The 23,285-nt window shown below is 42.9% G+C and overlaps 1 protein-coding gene across 4 annotated transcripts in view; it reads right to left on the bottom strand.

Annotated features, from left to right (window-relative positions):
* The window catches only part of jag2b (jagged canonical Notch ligand 2b), a 55,789-nt gene that overhangs the window by 20,168 nt on the left and 12,336 nt on the right, over positions 1–23,285 (bottom strand). For all 4 annotated transcript variants that reach the window (XM_037750936.1, XM_037750937.1, XM_037750938.1 and 1 more), the window contains exons 3-7: positions 12,888–12,942; positions 7,480–7,737; positions 6,190–6,250; positions 1,948–2,078; positions 242–361 (exon numbers count right to left, since the gene is read on the bottom strand). In XM_037750936.1, coding sequence (XP_037606864.1) covers positions 242–361; positions 1,948–2,078; positions 6,190–6,250; positions 7,480–7,737; positions 12,888–12,942 — 625 coding nt within the window. The remainder of the gene's footprint in view (positions 1–241; positions 362–1,947; positions 2,079–6,189; positions 6,251–7,479; positions 7,738–12,887; positions 12,943–23,285) is intronic.

The raw sequence follows: 23,285 nt of genomic DNA, 5'->3' as shown, positions 1-23,285 counted from the left end.
GGCAACATTTGGGATTTTTTGCAGAATAAATTACTTACTAAAATGACTTATAGTGCCGTCTTTACTGTGGACTTTTACTATTTTTGTTTCCTGCAACCTTAAATGTACCCCACTGGAATCACAATCTTAATGAACTTGGTAGAACAACGGGAACGAAGCAGAAACAGGAAATATTGTACATGACAGAACGCCCATCTTCACTTGAACAAAAATACTAAGGTACCCCACAGTAAATCCTCACCTATCTGACAGGTCTTGCCAGAGTATCCCTGTGGACAGGAGCAGTAGTACTCGTCTGGTTCGGTGTTCATGCAGGTTCCTCCGTTGACACACGGCTGGTGGCGACCGCAGTAGTTCAGATCTGGAGGAAGACGCACGTTTAGAGACACCAAGACACTAATTCATTGATTAGTACACAGAAAACGTCCATCTGCAATAAGGACTCGGCCTCATAACTGTCGCACACACCCCTGCATCTATGCATCATGTTTGTCTATATGCAATGCTGCCGACACTGAACTGAGCCTTGATACTTTGCTGTACCAAAACCAAATTCTATAGTCGATGGTTGAGCGGTGAAGTGAGGTGCTGAATCAAAGTTGTGGGCTGGTAAAGTTGCAGATACTAAGTCAGATTTCCATCCAAATGTAGTGCTAATTATTGCAAATAACCACATTTCTAGGGAATCAACAAAAGAAAAATGCTAATCCACTACACGTATGTGAATATAAGGAGTTGGGAGCATCGAGATAAACAGCTGGTGATGCCAAATCTCCAGTTTGGCGGCGTTAAATTATTACAGAAGATGAGGGCCCAACGAGATGACGTTATTAAAAAAGCTCCAGTCAAACGTGAAACGACTGAAAGTGATGAAAATGTGGCATTTATGTTTGTTTTGAGGAACATTATAGCCTCCTCGTCGACCCGGTGAGATAACTCATCGCTTGTTTCACCATTTTATCCCGTTGGTGCCGGGAGTTCCCAGGAAGCTTGTCGGGATCTTCACTCGGAGGAGAGGCACCAGCTGTCAGCTTTGACAGGAAGCACAGAGCGTTTTCACAAGCACTCTGCTGCTCTCCATTATGATCGAGGGTTTTACAGTATTTACAGGACACAGCCAAGTTGCAGTTCTAATAGACTCCTAGATGTCCCCTTTTCTTCTTCAAATTGCTGTTTCTTTTACAGAAGAAACTAGACCTTATTTGATCCCTGCTCACCGTCCTCAGGCTAAAGGCCAGGTCACCCTAAAGGCTGGTAAATAAAAGAGCAGGGATCTGTCTCCACCGGGGATCTTAGGACCCGTTCTCATCCCCCGAAGAGCCCTCGGTGACGAAGGGTTGCGGGGGGATCGAGTGTCTCTGCTGCTGCTCGGATCACACGGGCAGTAAAACTATCCAGCTGCTGTTTCTCCAGTCAGAGAGAACTCAGACCTCATATGAAGGGACGTTAAGGACCTTTAAACACTATTTCTTGTTGGTTTTAGGTCCAACAACATAATTGTAAAATATTTTCTAAAACAATTATTGTCATGGTCTTTTATTCTTATGATTATTAATTGATTCACTTGCCCATTAATGTTATTTTCATCTCTGAGAATGGGCTTTGGGTGACAGGACGTGATAAAATTGTACACTTTTGAACTAAACATGCCTCCACTGCACTTTAAGGTGTCAAATTTGAGTCCCAATTCCAACAGAGACCAATACTGCAAGCAAGGTACCAATAAGCCTGTTTCTAAAGCCAAAAAGCTGCATTACTTTTGCATGGTACCATTATTCTACATGGTAGAAAAGTCTTTTCAGCTGCATCTCTGCTCTGAGCAGCTCGTTCACTTGTTACTCATCAAATCGAGGTCGCTGTAGCTTGAGGGGACGTGCAGGATGAGAGCAGGCTCTCTGCCAGCTTCTTGTGTGGGAGGGGATGAAAGAAAAGAAAACTTTTCCATACCTTTATCGCACAGCAGGCCACCCCAGTTCCTCTCGCAGTTGCACTGCCACTGGATGTGGCAGGTCCCGTGGACGCATCCCGGGTAGAGCACACATTCATCACAGAATTGGCCCTGCCAGCCGTAGCTACACCTGCCAAACACAGACGCATAAATCATGTCACTCATCTGCTCTCTGAGGAAACCCCTCTTTTTCTTTCATTGGCTGCTATGTTTATTTTCTTTGCACGCTCTCTTAAAATGATCCTCTAAATTTACACTCGATAATAGATTAATGTAAATGTCACAATCAAGATTCAGCATTATTAATGTTTTCATACTCTGGAGAAAGAAAATGTCTCTATTGAATAAGATCTAAAGGTGGGGTTAAATAAGTTGAAAAAAAGGGGATGCTCACATTATACTCAGAGTTATCAGTTTAAATGTTCTCCTGAGAAAAACAATTAGGTTGTATTGATTTTGTTGAGCAGAAGTTCCTACTTCTTGCGTGGATCTTTCCAAGAAAAATAAAGTCAATGAAACCTGATAAAAACATGATTTGTGACTCTGTTTCCTGTTTTCTGAGAGCTGATTATGCTGCTTTTTGAAGGTCTTAACGACTGTGTTTAAAGGGATAGTTTGGGTGTTTTGAAGTGGGGTTATACGAGGTACTTATCCACAGTCAGTGTATTACCTACAGTAGATGACGGTCGACACACCCCCAGTTTGGAGAAGCAGACAGGAGTTAACGCACAGGAGCAAAACAATGTACTGCTGTGGACGGAGCTGGCAGCAAAACATATATAACACAATATCAGTTTAACTTTTCTCTATATTTAGAATATTTTTGGCGGTTTACCTTGCTGTCAGACAGCTATACAGTCTGTGTTTAGCCTTTATCGATGCTCTCGCCACAGCAACCAGATTCCATTGAAAAAAAACATTAATTTTACCTCGCAGAACAAAGGAGTTGCTGGTTTACCGCTGCCTCGATCGGTTAGTTAGCTTGTGTTATTGTGTGACTTTAGTTAGTTTGGATTCACCAAAGTCACACAATATCACGGAAAAAACTAACCGATCGAGGCAGCGGTAAACCAGCAACCCCTGTCTTGTGCGAGGTAAAATTGCAGGTTTTTTCAATGGAGTCTGGTGGCTTTGGCGAGAGCATAGATGGATACAACGGCTTCAGTTCCCCGTTGTATATGGCTGTCTGACAGCAAAGTAATTGATATTGATAAAGCTGATATTGATTTTTTTTTTAGGTGAGCCTTTCTTTTAGGTGGCTAAAATAGGTTTTGCTGCCGGCCCCGTCCACAGCAGTACATTGTTTTGCTTCTGTGCAGTAACTCCTGTCTGTTTCTCCAAACTGGGGGCGTGCCGACCGTCATCTACTGTAGGTAATACACTGACTATGGATAAGAACCTTGTATAACCCCACTTCAAAAACACCCAAACTATCCCTTTAAGTCGAGTGAGACACTGCCACAAAAAGCTTCTCAAAACAAAACCCATCACTGGAGTTATTTTATGCTATGATTTTAAATAATAAGAAACATTTATTATAAAGTCTGTGGGAAGAGGATTCAGGATTCAAAGCACTGAGCTGCTAAATGTGCAAAAAAAAGACAAAAGAGAGTCGACTCAACAACCTGCCCAACAGTGGAAACACACCTAATACTGTATGTGCTCTTGTGTCAACCTATCCCACGGCCTCCTGCCAACTAATCTCAGTGGAGGGTGACATTCCAGGGCAGGAGGGGTTAAGAATACTTCCAGCGGCTCCCGTGATCGGGCTAGAGTCTGGGGCTGATGGCTACGAGGGTGGCACGGCGCTTCTGAGGAGCGAGTGGCCCCCCGAGACAACTGTGTGTAGACAGTGTATATGTGCACGCGCCTGCAGTTTCATGACAGCGATCGTCTATTCCAAGGCTGCGGTGTCGTCGAGCCAGCTGTCTTGTCAATTGACTGCTATTTTGAGTCTCCTGCAGACGGCACCGCTGTCTATCTGAGAGACGAGGCCTTCGGAAATCTCAGGCTGGAAGGGGGGGGGGCATCAAGGAATACTTGGCATGCTTCTTCCACTGTATATGATTAGCTTCAGAGGGTCTGACAGCAATGTAGCAATAACACTAACAGGACTTTGGCAAGGAGACTTTGCTTATTGCTTTTTAATATATCAAAAGCGGCATTCTGTGGTTTAACTCTTGGCCACGTTGATATCATGATTAATCGTCAACCCCTTGCGGGTGTAGGCGTGATGTTTCCTCTGAGCTGGATTCCAACATCTTGGCACTTCATGTCAAAGTTTGCAAAGCGTTCAGCGGTGGTTTATAAAAAAAATGTGTTGCATTGCTTACCCAAGTGGTTCTTAGGAAGCCTCTGACAAGATATGTCAGGACAAGCCTAATGTGTGCTGATAAAAACGCCTCAATGCGGCAGCGTAACAACAGAGGCACGTACCAGCTTTTGTGTTCCTTAAAAGCCCGTGGCGAACGAGGCAGAGGCCGTAAAACTGTGATGAAATAGAGGCAATGAAAGGAGACGGCGAGGGATTTAATACCAGCTTTCTGTGACCCGAGGCTTCATTAAATTCATGCCGCTGCAGGAAGATTCTTTACTGCCGCTCCTCTATTCATGTCACTTTTCCTGTTGACATTTCGGGAGAAATAGGCTGCTTCCCCTTCTGTTGTCTGAGTGGAATAAGGATCCGAGGTAGACACGCAAAAAATTCCTAAAACTGGTCATCCCCGTGTTATTCCTCGGCTCCGAGCCAAACCCCCTGTTTCCTAATAATGGAAGAAGTGTCTCTTCCCATCTGTCAGGTGGGAGGAGGGGGGTTTTACAAATGACGACGGGATGCACCGCATCCTGGAAACGTGGACCTATGGGGCCATCCTACGTCACTTTATCTCACTGTCATTTCCACTTTGGGAAATGTACATAACACAGCGGGATATTAATTTCCTTTCCTGCCCCCTGCCCTTCAAGGAGGACTGCAATGCGGATGGGGAGGGGATATGACAATTCCCAGCACGTTTACCAGTGGTCAAATTCACACACACACACACACACACCAAACGATGTCGACTCCCTTTTTCTTCAGTCCGAGCAGCAGCGAGCGGATGAGATGCTTGGTATTCTGTGGAGGATTTTCAGGTGGCTAAAAATACAAGAAGGCAGGCGCGGCGTTGCCCTTTTCTTCTGAACCGAGGTGGAGATGCCCACGAGGGAAGAAAAAAAGGCTGACACAAAAAACACACAACAGGCTACGACAAGTGAAGGTGCCTTCGTTTGGCATCTGAAATCCATCACTCTGTTTGTCTTTCGCACATTTAGCTTGAATTTCGGTCTCGTTTTGAATAAACCGTACACCTTTTCAATATTTGCCTATTCTAAAAATGGTGTATTTGAATATTTCTACTTACTGGGGTCCCTAAACAGTCTTGGAATTACATGAATTGGGTATCACTGTAAAGCTGAGACTCTTGTGGATCCAATGAGCCCAACTGTATTCATGTGTGATGATGTTAGTCCCCATAGCAGCTATTTCAATGCAGTGAGACCCTTTTTAGAAATTTGACCTCACTGTATAAAATGACCTGTGGTGACCTCTAGGATAATCACAGCCTCATGAAACTTTACAACCACAAACTAGAGACCTAGAGCATTCAGAGGATGGATGGCTTTCCTAGCTAGATTGACAATAAGGGGGTCTCTGAGCAGTTTCCAGAACAGAAGTGCTCACCATCCAATCGCCGAAAAATGCAATTCTTGCAGAAATCTCCAAAATGTCAAAAGTTTTTGATCCCAAATCACAGCATGGCTTTTTCTATGGTGTTCCTCAAGGTCTTGGTGTCTTAATGTGGTATTTTGGAGGGATTATTGATCATTTTGATCAATTCTCGAGTGGTAAAAAATGGTTAAATTTAGCACAAAATGGTATTGCAACAACAAAATTGCTGCAACAACTTATGAGACATAATAGAGCATGGTCATCAGATACCTCTATCATAATGTTCTAAACCCTTATACACTTTCAACATGTATTTTAATTAATTAATTCATGTTTATTTCTGATTTATGACTACAACAACTTGACCCAGTGCTGAGCTGCATCTCAATTTAATCTTCAGGTTCCCAGCTTTCAGATGAAAAGCAAAAAAAAATCAAAGTGCATGTACAAAAAATAAAGATACTGAAGGAAAAATGATTCAAGCAGTCACATTTCTGTATATGAAAGAGAGACATATTCCTGCTAATCTTACTTGCATTCCCCTGGGACAGAGCAGCTGCCATGTAACAGGTTGCAGCCTTGCTTGCAGATTGCTGAGAAGACGGAGAGAAACAATTTAGAAGGTGGTATTTAAATCCCACTGGGAGACATGTATCATTACATTTCTTCTCATAAAAACAAATTATTCTTTAAAAAGAGAGAAGTCGGGGGATGAGAAGGGAGGCAACGAAGTGGAAAGGTGGGAGGAGGAGGAGCTTGTTTGTTTGCCATCTTTCTAACAAGTGCAACAAGACGTGAGAATTCATGGCACCCTGACCAGCGTTGGTGGGGGTGAAGAAGGGACAACTTTATAGCCGGCATGTACAACACTACCCCCTCTTAAAAACAACCCAGCCCCTCTCCTCTCCCCTCCCCTCCTCTTTTCACCCTTCGTCTTCTAAGGTCAGTTGGGTGATTTATTGAGGCCCCCCACTCTCTCTCCGACACCACCCACCAGCAACGACCCCGACGCCGCTACGTTTTAACATAAGCAGGCAGCGCACGTTGCTTTTACACCAGGATTTTTTTTTTTTTTTTTTTTTAAATGGTACTTGGACAATTACTTTGGATTTACTTGGAAAGAAGTTCTGCTACCTTGACTTGTGCATTCTTAGGTTTTTCTATGTATTGCGTCACTGCTAAAGAGTAGGGCTGGGAGATATGGCCAAAATTTCATATTTCAATAACGATCTAGCATGTTTTCTGGTAGTTCAATAAATAAATAAATAAATAAATAGTCTATATGAAATAACCACATGGTAAAGCCTATTTCTGTATACTCCTGTGTGAGTTCAATACTTGACAAATGGAAATTACTTCAAGTATTTCTCATTTTAAGACCTTGAGTGCAAAATTAACCAAGTGAAATTATAGAGAAAAAAGAATTAAAATACTGAAAATTGTTAAAAGAAATGCCTGTTAAAATTTCCAGCAGCCCAAGGTGAACTGTTTCAAATAGTTTTTTACCAACAGTCCCCAAAGATATTCAGTTTAATACCATACACGCCAAAGAAAAGCCTCAAACCCTCACATCTGGGAAGGTGAAATGTTTGGCATCTCTGTTGACTAGCGTGATTAATAGTTAATAAAAATAGTCGCTGATCAATTTTCTGTCGATCGACTAATCAATTAATCGCTGTAGCTATAGAAAGAAGGTCACAGTCGATGTCTTTTCACGATGCATGAGGCTGCTCGGTGCGCTGTGGGACGGGCTTGGTGGACTTAATACGAACAAGATGACATAGAACTGTTACTGTGTCTGTGTGGGACATTTGCAGCTCACCTGTCCTGCAGTCTGAGCCCATCCAGCCGTCCAGGCACACCTGAGCCCCCGAAGGCTCGCAGCGATAGTGGCCGAAGTAATCGTCGCGAGGAACACACAGCTTGTTGCACTTGTTGCTGTAGTAGTTATCGTTGCACCGTACTCGGATGCGATAGATGAAGCGAGCCACCGGCCCGTCGTGCAGGATGGTCTGCCACTGGTCGCCGGGGTTGATCATACCGGTGTGAATGCTGCGTTCGATCATCAGCTCCTCCTCAACTGAAACAAAAAAGCAGATGAAGACAAATCAGTCATGTCGAAGTTGTGAATATTTTGTTCCACAGAACAAAGAAGATGAACATTTAAAATACCCCCTTCTGCCCGTTACAAACTAACCGCACACTGAAGACCAGTGAAGAATGAAAAGAGCACCATGAATACCAGTTATGGGGAAGACTAATCCAAGGTACCATGAAGTTTAAACAAAAATCATTTCTCTCCCACTACCATTGGTACAACCAAACAGCAGACTACGGCTGTTCGACTATTCGGTTGGGATTAAAAACACGCATAAAACACACCAAACCTTTTGGAAAATACTTCTTATTACTTAAAAATGAATGCCTTTAATTAAACCGAAAGACACGTGGTACAGCGCTGTGCCGTCCATCTCAGCTGAGAACGGAGAAATGTCTTGCTGAGTCCTTCCCGAGTCATGTCATGGAGACGAGTAATGCCAGAGCCCTCGTCGCCGTTGCTTACGTCGGAGTGCAGCCCATGCTGGGCTCAGGCCGAGAGGAAGCCTCAGCAGGCTGCATTACGCACGGGCTTGCAGCTGAAAGACGATGGCGAGGCGGTGCGTAAACGTACGGCGACAACAGCCTCAAAATGCCACAGTTTAGTGGGATACAGCCCGCAACAAGCTGGTGAACATAGTGGAGCAGCTAAAGACACAGATGTTTCACTCAGGAGTTGGAGGAGACCAAAAACAGAGCTAAAAGAGAGTGAATATTGGATTTGATTCATTAAGTTGCCAGAAACACAACTTCAAATTCATTCAAAAGCGAATGTTGCTCCATATCTACTGGAAGTGTAAATAAGTGTTATTTGCTAACAAGTTGCCTTATCAACTTTAAAGGTGAGGATATGTCAATGCTGTGGTGCTCACGACTTGTTTCTGCTGCAAGTGTAACTCTTGCTTGGGAAGAAAATGAGATAAATCAAGATCTGGATGGGTTGATCTTGGATCTGGATGGGTTGGCATCTTGGCTAAAGCACAGAAAATCAGCAGAAAATCACAATCTGTCAAAGAACATGACGCTACGAGTTAACATTCAGCTAGATGCGACGACTCACAACTGCGTTTTTGTTCGTCTTCCCCAAAAGGTTAAAAACAAACACTTAAACAGAACTCAGAAGGTTATCTAAAACACCGACATCAGACAATGATGGAGAGTCTCCTTTATTCGAGATGTAAAGTCACTCTCACAAGAAAAGCAGTGCATTCGTATTCAGCAGACAGACGCTTTGATATCACATTATGTGTGTGTGTGTGTGTGTGTGTGTGTGTGGAAAGTACCCACTGAATTTTAAGTATGCAATTGAAATTCATTGTCTGCAAATTGATCTATTTTCTGGTGATAGCACACATCAGCGGAGCCTCCGAGCTGTCTGTGTGTGCACCGTCATGTCGGGAGGTTGCTACCATTTAGCCTCTAGCACGCCAACGCTCGCATTAAACATTGTTTGCCTCTGTGGGGCTCGCCGCAGCGCCGGCTTCCAGAAAGAAAGCAATCTTTATCACAGTGGGATCGAAGCTGGCAAACAATCTCTGTGGAAATAGGGGGTCTGCGATTTCCTTTTTTTTCCCTCCATGGCTTTGGGCTGCAATGCACCATAGACATTTTGAAGTGAGCACGCAGGAACACACACACACACACACCTTCCTCTGCTGGGCGACTGACACAATGTCAGACAGAATTAAGCAACAATAACAGAAATAACCCCCGGCAGTTGCCAGATAGAGAACAATGGGCTCCGGGCCCAAGCCGGGCTCCGCTACCTCGGTGTCTAAACACTGAGCCCGGCCGCCCAGTCCACTCCACTTCCTGCTCGATAAACACAAGGAAAACAGCCGGCTGCCTTTCCTGAGGACACAAGGGGGAAGGGAAGAGAGGCACTCGGGAGGACGTGACGCCGGAGGAGAGGAATCTCACTGACAGACCGTCACACTGCTAGGATGAGAAGACATGAGGCTGATGCTGAGTCAGGCCAGAGAACAAGTTCCAGCATCTTACGGATACACACCGTCATGTATTTCAACATTTTACAAATCACCTCAATGGTTTATTGTCAATTCACACACCCAGTTTTTTACTTGGGATGAGTTGGCGAGAAAGACAATAGGGGCAGGATCTAGGGTTGCCACGGTAGTCTGTGTTACCGGTGTTACACGGTGTTCGGGCATACAACGATTACATTACTAGCCCTCGGCCCCAAACCGTTGTTTTGCTTTTTTTTGTTTTTAAATAAAACCCATTTATTCCATTTTCGCATATCAGCGCAGTGTTATCAATACATACGCGGGCGACGGATGCTACGAACTGAAAGTGAAAGCGTCTGCTCCGTACGGAGTCTCAGCTCAGAGTAGCAGGAGTCAGATTTCACACACGGGACGAGAGAGAGTCTACAGACAAGACGATGGCGGAGGATTTGGTGTCGAAGCGAAAAGCACAAGCTCCTATTTGGCATTATTTGGGAACCAAAACGTTAATGAGGTAATCGCTGTGAGGAGGATGGAGCGTTCACAGCCGGTGTGCACAGCGGAGCAGCGTTGGGTAGAAACCTGGAGCCTCGCAGCGAAATCCAAGTCAAGCCTGATGTTGCCTTACACATAAAAGAATGATCCCAGTCACTTCCACACAGTGAGGCATACAGCTTATTAATTAAACACTGGTATGGGATCGGTATTCGGTATCCAAAGCCCAGGTATCGCTATCGGGACTGAAAAAGTCGGATCGGTGCATCCCCGTTTCTCATATGCAGTATATGGTTTCAAAAGACAATTTTGTGGCTCTCTTCCACGTCTTTGAATCAAATTTGTCTTTTGACCGCGAGATGAAATGTTTGTGGAGTGATGCATGACATATCAACTGCGGAAAAAACATAACGTAATGAGTGTGACCTGGTCGGCCCACCTGCCAGACAGAAAGGCTACAATCACTTCTTCAACTCTCTGTGAGAAGCTACACAAGTTCCCCCACTTCAAGCAGACTACCCTTGTGATCTCCCACGGATGTTGAAAGGAGCATTTGTTCCAGACGTTTGTGTTTCTTGAACCCATGACATTAAGGTTTGAAGTCAGCTGATGCCTGTGACCTAACGGCAGGCTCAGTGCTGCTTTCAAACGGCATCCAACACAGAATGAATGAAACCTGCGTGAGCTTCAAAAGGTCCATTTAATCACATTCAGTCTCTACTTCGAGATGAGAGCAGAAGGAACGTTTCTCATTTCATGCCAGTGAAAATAAATCAAATTGGAAGTGCTGAAAATGTGTTTTTAAGTCGTGTATGCTTACATCCGAAATGCATTTATTTTGCAACTTTACAGCAAGTTGGCTGAGACTTGAGTGCGAGTAGCTGGCAGGAAATCAATTGGACGGTTTCTCAACCAACATTTAGGCCTTACATCCATCAGAACTAATTACTATAAATGCACACACTTATGAGTGGAGGCCCGCATGCAGAAAACGGCGACTACACAGTCTAATCAAAGCACTGTGATGTCAAAATCTATTTCTTCTCCATTGTCTGCATTCGCGAGTGGAAGTGTGTTTGATGTTATGGACAAAACAGGATGTAATGACCTCACATAAATAAGGAGTGAGTTCAGACTGGAGAGGACAGTATGGTCTTGAATATAAATGTACACGCTTGATTGCACAGAACGGTATTCCAAGCTCGTGAAAAATGCCACCGTCTCCTCAGATCAAAGCTGCGTCAACACATACAGACATTATCGGCCTCAATGGGTCCTCTTCCTCCCAGACTGGGCTACTGCTCAGACGGGAAAAAGGGGTTATACAGGAGTCCACCCAGCGGACATAACCAAAGGAAAACAGGATACAGCTGGTCAGAGCTCACCGCCACAGCCGACATAGCTGAGAAGAACCAAGACGTGGATTCTATATGAAGCGTCTTGGGGGGTGGGGGGGGGGGCTACGGTGTACGGTACAACGTGTTTTCAACCTGCTAACCTCTGGTGTTATTGCAAGAATTCAATTTACGACCTGAGTACACAAAACACTGATTTAAAGATGTGAACAGGAATGCTCATGCACTCATGACTAGGGTTGAGTATTGGCAAGAATCTGGCGATACGATACGTAACATGATACAGAGGTTACGATTCAATATATTGCGATATTGTAAGCAAGGCGATATTGTAATTTTTTAAATCTAATTTTAGTAAAACTCTCATTTTATAAAGAACACACCACCATATGCATAACATCTGAGTATAATAAGATTACTTTTTTATGCAATCAGAGCAGTGTAATCTGCATTAACCACAGTTCCTGTAACATCCAACATCATAGCACTACTTTGAGACGGCACATATCTTTGCAAATTGAATAAAGTATTGACTAAACTAATCTTTGCATGTAAACTATTCATTCAAAATTTATAGTGTTTTTGAGAATCGATACAGTATCACAAAACATAATATCGCGATAGTTGATATTTTCTTACTCATGATGTGGAGTTTAACTTACTTACTTAATATTTACGGCTGTCCCGAATACCATTTTTTTGGGCTTCGGAGCTTCAAACAACGATATCCGTCTCAGAATAACTAACAATAATTAACGTTGAACATGAATAATAAATAATTTTGTGGGATTATTCCTAATTAATGGGGTATTTGGGGAATTATACATTATCATTACATACAGACAAAAAACAAAACGAAGCATTCGAATAGTGATTTGGAGGTTGATTACCATGGCAATGGTCGAAGCTTCGAAGCATTTGGGTCAGCCCTGATAAAATTATTCTAACAATTACGTATATTATCAATTAATCTGCAGATTCTTTTACTGGCTTAATTGCTCGGTCTATATAATTAGAAGCGTTGTGTGTGACACCAAGGTGACAAATTTTAAATTGTGCATTATGTCCAAACAACTGTTAAAAAACCAAAGATTCACATTTTAAAAACAGCCACGAGGGATTCATATCTGCAAACCACCATTATATATAGTCAGTGCCGCTTTACAAAATTGACAACAAGATGGCATACCCTCAAAACTCCTTTTAGAAATCTTACTGAAAATCCTTTAAAACCACCAAGCACATCCACTTGTATCTCCATCAGCATCGGTTTATAGAAGCCACAGCTCTGAGAGGTGTGCGAAGTTTAGACTTACTGTTGCGTGTGCCGTTGTCCCAGTCCCAGGCCTCTAAGATCAACGTGTACGTCCGCTGGAGGGAAAAGGAAAAAAAGAAATGAGTCAGGTGAAATTTGGACAAAATAGCATCTCTCTCTCTTCATGTCCCAAACACAAGGTGTAGGAGTTCGCTCATCTAACTGAGCGGTTAGACTGCTGTCCATTCGAGCAGCAATGACTTATGTTGCCTATAGAGCGAAGGCATGGTATGGTATGATATCAGAACACCTGCTGTACTACTAAATGTTCTCCAATTTAAGTCCCCTTTTCTTTCAGTGAGCACTGGAACTGATCACAGCTCACTTACAGTCCAACATTACCATTTCACATCACTTAAACATGATAATTATAGTATTTCCTTCTACTATGTTTGTAAATGTTAGAATATTACAATCCAAATGACAGCAAGTGAAGCATCAAAGTGTTGACAAAATGATGATTACATGATGCCTCGCTACAAACAGGAACATTTAACAAAGGGCCTTTGTTATTTTGTTCCCGTAATTTACGGAGAAGTAAACATCACCAATAATCACAATGTGTTCATAATACAGAGCGAATAATGTGGAGGATCATTTTAGCCATAGTCATGCAACTCTTATACAAGCATCAGCACACACACACACACAAAGGGAGATGATGCAAAAATCGATTTCATTGCTACTACAGAGTCTCGTTTGCAACCTGGCCCCGTTACTCGAAGGTGCGCTTGAGTTACGCTGCCAATGAAACCCAATGATTCAAAGATAAGACAGCAGGAGGATACGGTAAGTACAACTGTGGAAAGAAGCCAAGAGAAGCTGCAGGACTGAGATGTGGAGAGGACACGAGGGAACAGCAGACTGCCTCGGCTGTACCGACTCTCCTCTGGTTCGGTATGCATATGTGGTAGTATGAACCTGCACGCACACCTGCTGGCTCCACAGTGAAGCTTTGAAACAAGAATCCTGGCAACCAAGGCACTGAGATGTGTTCAGGAGTTCAACTGAGGATGCACAAAGCTATTCATGGAGAAGGTGCACGTTGTAATAACTCGATATTTACACTGCAGACATTTTTATCATGCAATTAGAGCTTACGGCTGTGCAATTAATCAAATTTAAATAAGATTTTGGAGAATACAAGATTATCGACATATACCGATTATTGTGCTTTCCGTTCCGTTTTGTCTTGTGTTATAAATCCAGCGTACCCCTTTCTTTTACAGTGGTGCACTTTTGCCCCACTCAACAGGTCAGGGTCGGCTCAGTGTGGGAGGATCCCCACGTGGGAACTCTAGGTCGGTCTGGAAAGGTAAAGGTGGCGCTTTACCGCACCCCTTGCCTGTCGTCCAAAGCTCCCTGCTCGACTGTCAACCATGTCGGACCCCGTCTCGTTTACAATGCTTTGTAGGTACGACTTCTTTGCTGTGTCATCACTATTCATATCTATACAACCAATGTGTTTAAGTTCTTTATAGATCTAGCCTCTTAATTTAGCTCTCAAAGTGCACCACAATGATGCATTTCACTTTAAAATGCAGGCGACAAAATGTTTTTTCTAAATGCACGATGTTTCCAAAGTCGGCGAATGATCGTGATCGCAATATTGATGAAAATAATCGTGATTATGACAGCTTAGCTTAGCTCAGCATAAAGGCTGGAAACAAAAGGAAACCACTAGCTAGGCTCTATAAAAAGATCCACCTGACAGCCCCTCTAAAGCTCACTAATAGACACGTTATATTACATTTCTTTAACCTTTACAAAAAATGAGTGTAAACACAAGAAGTTGTGGATTTACAGGAGGTTATGTGCGGGACTTTTTCTCGACTGGAAGCAGTGACTGCCTGGAGTCTCCACTGGTTGCCTAGCAACCTCATGATGACAAAACCACAACTCGGGGTATTGAAAGCAAATAAGCATATATCCAGAGATTAACTATTCCTTTGACATACATCTATTAATCATAACTAGCTGCTAGACAGTGAATGTTAGCGACTGGGTAAATCTGATGTATTTATAACGCAGTTTTATTATTGAGACCCAGACGCGATTGTTTACATTCTACCCACCACTACACCGTTTTCCTGTCTCTTCTAATCTTATATCAGTTTCAGCTTCCCTCTACCACAATCAATGTATAAAACAGAACAAGAACAGTTAAAGGCAGGTGGTCTTCCACCATGTTTTCAGGAAAAAAACTAAAACCTCAGCAGGTACGATGTCCATTAAGAAGGTGACTTTGCCAATATTAGCTGTGTGAGATGAACTCTGCCTGGCTTTGTCCTTGGTAGTCAGACAGTGAGGTAAATCAGCAGCTAAGGGGATTATCAGTATAACAGTTGACCAGTGTAACAGGAGTGGTGCGTTGATGAATGTGTTTTACCCTGGGGCTGAAATGATTAGTTTATTAATCAATTAGTGGATCAACGGTAAATTAATCCATCAATGTTTTAAGGCATTTATAAAGAAAAAATGGCAAATATCTTTTTCCATTTTCTCAAAAGTGAAGATTTGCCGCTTTTTTCTGTTTTATATCATTATTAATTGGATATATTTGGTTTCGGACTGTTGATTGAAGACGTCGTTTTGAGCGCTGGTAAAATGAGATGGCTATTATTCACTATTTTCTGACTTATTGTGGACTAATTGGTTAATAACAAAAATAAAAGACAGTTTTGGGAAACACTAATCGTCATTTTCTGACATTTTATAGACCAAACAACTAATCGATTAATCGAGAAAATAATCGACAATGTACATCATCGTTAGTTGAAGCCGTAATGCACATAACAATTCTTATTTATTTTGGAATATAACAAGTATTTCAATGATTACATTTTTATTTATGTATTTGAAACTATTACATTTTGTCAATTTAGGTGCAGATTTTAATTGATGCTTTATGGATATTGGGGGAATTGCTCTTTAAAAAACATGCAAGCTGTCAAATTCTTTGCAATGATGTGGCAAAAACCTGAGCCGACACTGGTTTGAGTAAACACACACAGATGGAAACTAACCAAGCTAACCAGCATCACAAGAGTAATCTAGCTGGTGTGCTGCAGGGCACACTGCTAGGCAACCAGCTGACCTAAATAACACTCATTACGTCACCACCAGTGACAGTTGTAGTAGCCACAGAGTGACTGCTGTGACCTCTACTGTAATGTCATTGATAGGACGTTGGCCTGGGGAGGGGGGGTGGTACAAAAAAGAAGACGCATAAGGCAAGTATTTGAGAGACTTCAATGCCCCATTGAAGCGGGAAAGAGAAATCACAGGGAGGGGGATTGGAAAATGTGTGTGTGTCAGTCTGTGTTGTTGATCTGGGGGACCAACAAGCTGGTAGGCTGGTTGCTGCTGGGCTGTGGGATTAAGTAGGCTTGTCTGGCTGTGGGTGGTGGCGGGAGGAAGGGGAGGGGAGTGTTATTGTGGAAGACCACGGGTGACAAGAGAAGGGGATAGAAGATGACAGGATAGGGGTGAGCTAAAGGGCTTGGGTCAGAGTTTGGACACGGGAGGGGGGTACAGCTGTACAAGACTGTAGCTACCGGTAAGACACGAGAGGCTAAACTAGGCTGGGGTAGTAGTAGTGGAAAGGGGTGTGGAAGAGAATAGGGAGTCGGGGGTTTTCTGGCGAACCTCGTGCTGCCGTTTCCGGAAGCTCTGCCAACCCGTCCGACCGCAGACGCACAACAGATGCGGCCTCAAAGATGGATTATTTGACATGAACGTGGATCATCCCACGACATGTAGCTCGGCTTCTGACCTTTCCACCCATTCCCCCTCCCCCCACCACAAAAGGGTGGGCTAGCTGCCCCAGTCTGAGCATGTGGGTGGGTGTGTGCATATGCCAATGCATAAAAGAGGAGCTGTGAGTGGCAATGAATGAATTAGTGGCAGGAGGTCTTGGGATGTATCGTGAGACTACGCAGACGAACCATCGTCACAAGGCAGAATCAAAGATCACAGAAAGAACAGGTGGCCAGATTGTGACCTCCACCTTTTGGGTTTACCTAAAAACCCAGGCTTGCTTGCTTGCATGCCTACATGTTGTAATTGTTTGAGTAAATAGTTCCCAGAGTCAGTGCATGCTGGGGGACTAGTCTGGTTTCCCACAGACCATCCCACTCTGTGATTAGCTGGATTAAGTGACAGCTGCCCAAATGGTTGGAACAAGATAGATGGATGGGCAGGGGGATAAAGGGGAGGTGTGGGGGAGGGAAGGGGGAAAGGCTACTGAACAAAGACCCTTGTCCCAACATCATAACTCACCCCCATCCCAATCAAAACCATTGTCCATGAAGAGACACAGTCAGCACGAGGACAATTAGTGTCAGCATGTGTGCTGCTGAGCCTGGGCAGGACAGTTGCATGGGTGAAGTCAAAAAAACGCTGCCAGTAGTTCTTGCACGAGTCTGAAATTTATATCCAACATATCCAAAAATATTTCATTAACCCTTTTTTCTCTCAACTCAAAACACGTCAGCTACCGTTGACAGTGTGAAATACTTCATCCGAGACCACGAAGAATCCTCTGTCAGTCAAATCTCCAAAACCCAACCCGGCCCTTCCCCTAATGGATAAGAGGATTTACTCAGAGAAATCCTAGTTTTCAAGTCAAGAAGGGGGGGCATGGTGGAAAAAAAAAATTGGGATATTTATGTCATGAACTCAGTGAATCTGTTTTTGCTTGAAATGATGTAACAGTGCCATCTTTACATCGCATGGCACTAAATGGACCATTAATTCAGGTATTTGAGTAATCACAAAAAGGTCATTTTTGTGAAGGCAGAAGATGTCTGGGGAGAGCCACAGGTGTAGGTTCCCACGCCAGATGAGTGGTGGATGGGTGAGAGGAAGGTGGCCATTGAAATAAATTAAAAAAGGAGGAACAGGGAACAGAGAAGAGGTGGCAGTGGGAAGTGGAAGCCGGGGCAGGTTGGGGGTCACTAAGCATGGGATCTGCACGCTTCTTTTTCAAAAGAGGGGTCAGCCCTCTGCATGTGGGGCGATTGTGCGCGTTTGCATTCGAAGAATACTAAGAATGTGAGATCCCGGCCTGGTGTGTAATCCCATGGGAGATCCCAGCCTGCCAACAATTCCTCATCAATGGAGGGGTGCGTCTGCATTGTGGATCTGAGGTTTGATTGACCCGAGACCTTTAAATGTTGATTGAGCTCTTAGAATTATTCCTAGGAGCTTTGCCTTTCATGCAACAACTAGAAAACTCACAGATGTATACTCCCTATATAAACACTGTAACCTTGAGCTATTTCTGTTCCCATGTCATTGACCTGAATGTCCACCTCCCTGTTCCCGGCTCCTCCACGGAGAGCTCCACTGACATCTCCTGATTTATTGCCTTCTGATGGGACATGAGGTCATCACGATTCATCCCGTGGCCAGTAATCGCCGCATGTAATCTTCATTAATCTGTGATGTCAATCCCAGCTTTTGGTTTTACTCGGGCTGAGTCTACGCTATTCCAGCAAGGGCAATCGAGCTACGCCATTTCTGCTGAATAGGAAGGGCTGTGGGCACAACAGCATTGAGATGCACCTTCCACCTCCGTCGGACACTGATCTTTGGAGTTACTGGTAAAAAAATGTGGATGAATAACAACGCTATCACTCTTAATGGGCAGTAATGGATAATAGCCGTCTCAGTATGAGGAATAATAGAATGAAAGTGATCCCATAAAATTATGTTAATCAAGTCGGAAATGTCCAGTTGCATCTTTTATTCTAATTAGTCGTTAGGACTGGAAGTGAAATAATTTGATATAATTACCTCCTGAATGATACTGAGGGTAATTAAAGCATTAGACACAAAACCGGCTGAATGTCACAAAGTCTAGACACCCTCCGAGAGCACAACCAGAGAGGTTTCCAATGGGAGGGGAGCTTGTTTGGGGGTTGGGGTGAAAAGTAGAAAGTAGATGTGAGCTAGACTGAACCAGCTTCCCATCACTTCAGCCTGGAGGGTGGACCCAAATGCAAACCTTTCTTGGTCTAGCTGCTCAATCTGTTCGGAGGCAAATATCAAAGACCTTCAGCGGCAAAATTCTTGCTAAGGTGTTGATGATGTTCACTGGAATTGTTAAATGACGTTCCCATGCACATCACATCTGAAAAGCTGAAACCACAGATCCGTCTGGCAGTTTTTGCTTGACTGAATGACAATCAATTAACTTCTTGTCTGGTGACTAATCAGTTGAGCGACTAATCTTTTTAGTTCTACAGTTTGAGTACACAACCGGTTTCCTCAAACAAACACCAGGGATAGTCTGCAATTACTGTCTACGCTCAAGTAAACTCCATCCCAATTGTCTTCACCACGTGGCAGAGCATCAAACCTCAATCAAAACACCATGCAAGCACTCATTATTAAATCTTCAACCAGCATCAATATCGGTTTCTTTGGTGTTTAGTTTGAATGAAACCCTGCAGACAAGAAGAAGCACCGCAGACTGCTACCTCAAGAAAATATTCATTTACACTACTACTACTACGATGTGTGGTTGAGAAAGCAGGTTACAGTCATATCTCTGCTGGGTGGAGGGCTGGGAGCTCTGCACACACGTCGCTTGCCAGAGTCGTGTGCCAAGAGATGTCGCACTGAAGGCAAGGCATTTGGCTGGCTGGTGTACACCGGCTGTGCACACACACACACGGCCCATTGAGCATGCTGCTACTATGCCAACAGGGTCATTACCCATGCACTACCAATACAACAAACCCCTCCCCTTCCTGGCGCTAATTAACCAGCATGATCCAAGAGTATGCAACACGTCAAACAAACATCAACACATTTGCATAGAAAAGCCAAATGATTTCACATGCAAACAATAGATATGTACGAGTTATTTACTGTTAAACAAACAGGGTTACACTCATGTTTTGAATTTAAAATTATACACCAAACTGAGCTGAATTACTTGAATGAAAGAAGGAAAAATGAAATGGACCAAAGGTAGTTTTCATTCTTTCAAATCAAGGTCAGGTTGCTATCAAAACATGGAGGTATTTAAATCTGGAAATACTGGACTGACAATGATGGCAATCACAATACAATCGCACCACAATAACTTTCAGAGTCATGTCATTGCTTCGTCATCATGTGTGCCAAGAAACAACTTTTAAATCAGGTTATAGCTCAGTTCTCGTGGATATTTGTCATTCACTTCCGCAGGTGTTAATTTGCCTTTTAAGAAGTCTAAGAGCTACTAGACATGCTTCAGAAACATTAACAGGCTAATTCCTGATCCAAAACAACAGGGCGCCTGACTGGAGAGCAATACAGCACCGCCTCCAGCCGAGCGCCATTATCATTTCAAGCAGGTTCAACAGTACAGTGACAATTTAACTGCCCATGTAATGACATGCTTTAATTACCCCCACAAGGAGCCTCTAGCACCTGCACACCATTCATTTAACAAGAGGCAGGGGACGCAGCAGTGGGCCACGGCAACACGCACCAACGCTGTATTCAAACAATCAATGCAGAGAAAAATACTCACGACTACACATCTGTGCTCCGGATAGTTGAGCCGCACCTGAGCAGCCCGCTTCATGTAATACTTTCAGTTGTTAATTGGAGGTTACAACTGAAGTCTTTTTTCCCCCCATACACCAAAAACAAAGATTCAGTGGGATGTGAGGAGATAGTTTGAGAACAGTGGACATGATTGTAGGTGTATCATCATTGTTATCGTCACAGCCTACCCTCCCACCTTTTCTGTCGTGCTGTAAGGACATCTGCAGATTTCAAAAACACATACCGCCATGTGGAATTGTTGTTAATAGAAGACTGGAGTTGAAATTACTGTACAATTAATGCGGTGATGATTTATTGATGCCAACAAGCCTCTTCTTACAGCAGTAGTAGCGGTACTTCTCAATCTACATCTGTAGTATCGCCTCACCCCACTGTGCTGCCAGCAGTCGATCATTAACAAAGGATCAGCAGATCAAGTGTGGGCTATTTTCAAAGTAGTCCGTTTCACTCATGTTGCAAGAAAATCAGCAATAAGAAGAAATTAGTACAACATTGCCTCCTAAACAGACTCACAGGGCAAACTGAAGAGTTTCAACCACTGCTTTGGTCTGAAAATCACGGATTATCTTATTGATTGTTTGGACTAGTGGGAGTCTGGTGATATGTACTAAAGAAAACTGGAGAACTTAATCTACAATCTGTGAAAATGTTGTGCAACACAACTGAATCATCTGCATTATGGTCATTGGATGTGTTGAGGATGATGAAGGGTCTAGTTATAGTATAAAGGACAAAACATATTGTACGAACACTGTAGGAATAGTTATAGAAGCAAAGAGATGAAACTCAATTTTTTGACAACAGCTGCTGCCACCATTTTGGACTGAAAATGCTTATTATATTTATAATATTTTATCATTCAACACAGGTTATTTCTGTAGAATATGACAACAGAATAGAAATAATTTTGTTTTACTTTTGTACGCACTTTTTTAGGCGGATGTTGTACTGATACCCGGTAGTCGCCTTCAGTCCAAAATGGCGGAAGCTTATCTTTGCTGCTGGGTGCTGATGTTGCAATGGAACGAACAATTGACTTTCACTTCTTGGCAATATACGTCCTTTGATTATAGGTACAGTAGCTGTCTGATTTGAAAACAAATGAGCATCATTTTGACGTCAGATACTGCAGACATAAACATACAGTGAAGCTTCCTCAAGTCAAGTCTAGAACTGCAATGATTAATTGGTTGTCAACTATTCAATTAATCTCCAACTATTTTGATAATCGATAAATAGGTTTCAGTCATTTATTAAGAAAAAAAGTCAAACTTCTCTGATTCGAGCTTCTTAAATGTGAATATTTTCTGGTTTTTCTACTCCTCTATGACCGTAAACTGAATATCTTTTCAGTTGTGGACAAAACAAGACATTTGAGGACGTCGTCTTGGGCTTTGGGAAACACTGATCGACATTTTTCACCATTTTCTGACATTTTATAGACCAAACAACTAATCCATTAATCGAGAAAATAATCAACAGATTACTCAACAATGAAAAGGTGCAGCCCTAATCAAGTCATGTCAAACTTTATTTGTACAGCACATTTAAAAAACAACCGCAGGTGTCCAAAGTGCTGAACCAAACACAAATGAATACAAAGCAAACGGAAGAAAAAAAAAAACATAATGTGCAGAAAAAACTACCGCACAAAAGAAGATGAAGTCAAGGTTGTCAAACTCAATCAAACGTCAACCAGAAGAGGTAGACGAGCAGGTTTTATATGAATAGGTGAACTGTTCCAGAGCTTAGAGGCGTCCACCGCAAAGGCTCGGTCGCCACTGTTTTTGTGTCTAGTTCTGGGTACATAAAGGAACATCTGATTGGTCCACCTCAGTGCTCTAACCGGAGTATGAAGATTCAAGACGTCTGCTATGTAAGCTGACGCCAGCCCTTTTAAAACCTTAAAAACAAGCAGTAAAGCTCAAGTGTCACATGAGATCAGACCCAGGAGAGGCTGCTCTCAGGCCAGCATCTTAAACATGTTTATGAATGTACCCATAAGAATATCTGCACCATCATTACAAAAAGGACTCATGTAGTCCCGCTTCAAGATACAAGATCTCTACAAACTCCTCCAAATATCAACATTAGATGCAGCTTCAGGTCTCATTATGTTTGAAAGTGGGAACATGTTCCCCTCTTATACTTGGTCATCACATTGTGGGCTTAACTGCTGGTTAGGGTACTATAGTAAAATCATTTATGTACATTATTTATCATAGACAAATGACAAGATGCCAGAAACCTGCCTCTTGGACAAACCACTTGCCCACCTCGCATCATCTTTCCACAACTTCCTCATTTTAAGTCCCATTTGAAATATTTCCATGACAGCCCATAACCAATTTGAATGTTGGTTTACATATTTAAAATATTCTTTTCACAGTGCAGTGCTTTGCTTAAACTGTGGTTTGAAGTGAGGCACCAACCTGAACAAGAATAATTAAGAGTATTTTCATACACTGTGGCTACAGGATACAGTACGTCTTTCCTTTTGAATTAGGGCTGTCAAAGTTAACGCGATAATAACGTGTTAACGCAAATTCATTTTAACGCCACTAATTTCTTTAATGCAAAGCTAGAGTGAGCATCATATGAAACTAGAGAACATAAGGAATCCATTGGTACCAACCATGTCATACTAGCTTGTCGTGGAGAAGGCTAAATAACGCTCCAAACTTAGGCTAAATTTTGGCGAAGAAAAACTGGCATGGCCATTTTCAAAGGGGTCCCTTGACCTCTGACCTCTAGATATGTGAATGAAAATGGGTTCTATGGGTACCCACAAGTCTCCCCTTTACAGACATGCCCACTTTATGATAATCACATG

The sequence above is a fragment of the Sebastes umbrosus genome, chromosome 18 (genome assembly GCF_015220745.1).
Source record: "Sebastes umbrosus isolate fSebUmb1 chromosome 18, fSebUmb1.pri, whole genome shotgun sequence".
In the NCBI taxonomy this organism is placed as follows: domain Eukaryota; kingdom Metazoa; phylum Chordata; class Actinopteri; order Perciformes; family Sebastidae; genus Sebastes; species Sebastes umbrosus.
The sequence above is the reverse complement of the archived record's forward strand: the minus strand, read 5'-3'. Positions and strand labels throughout refer to the sequence as shown.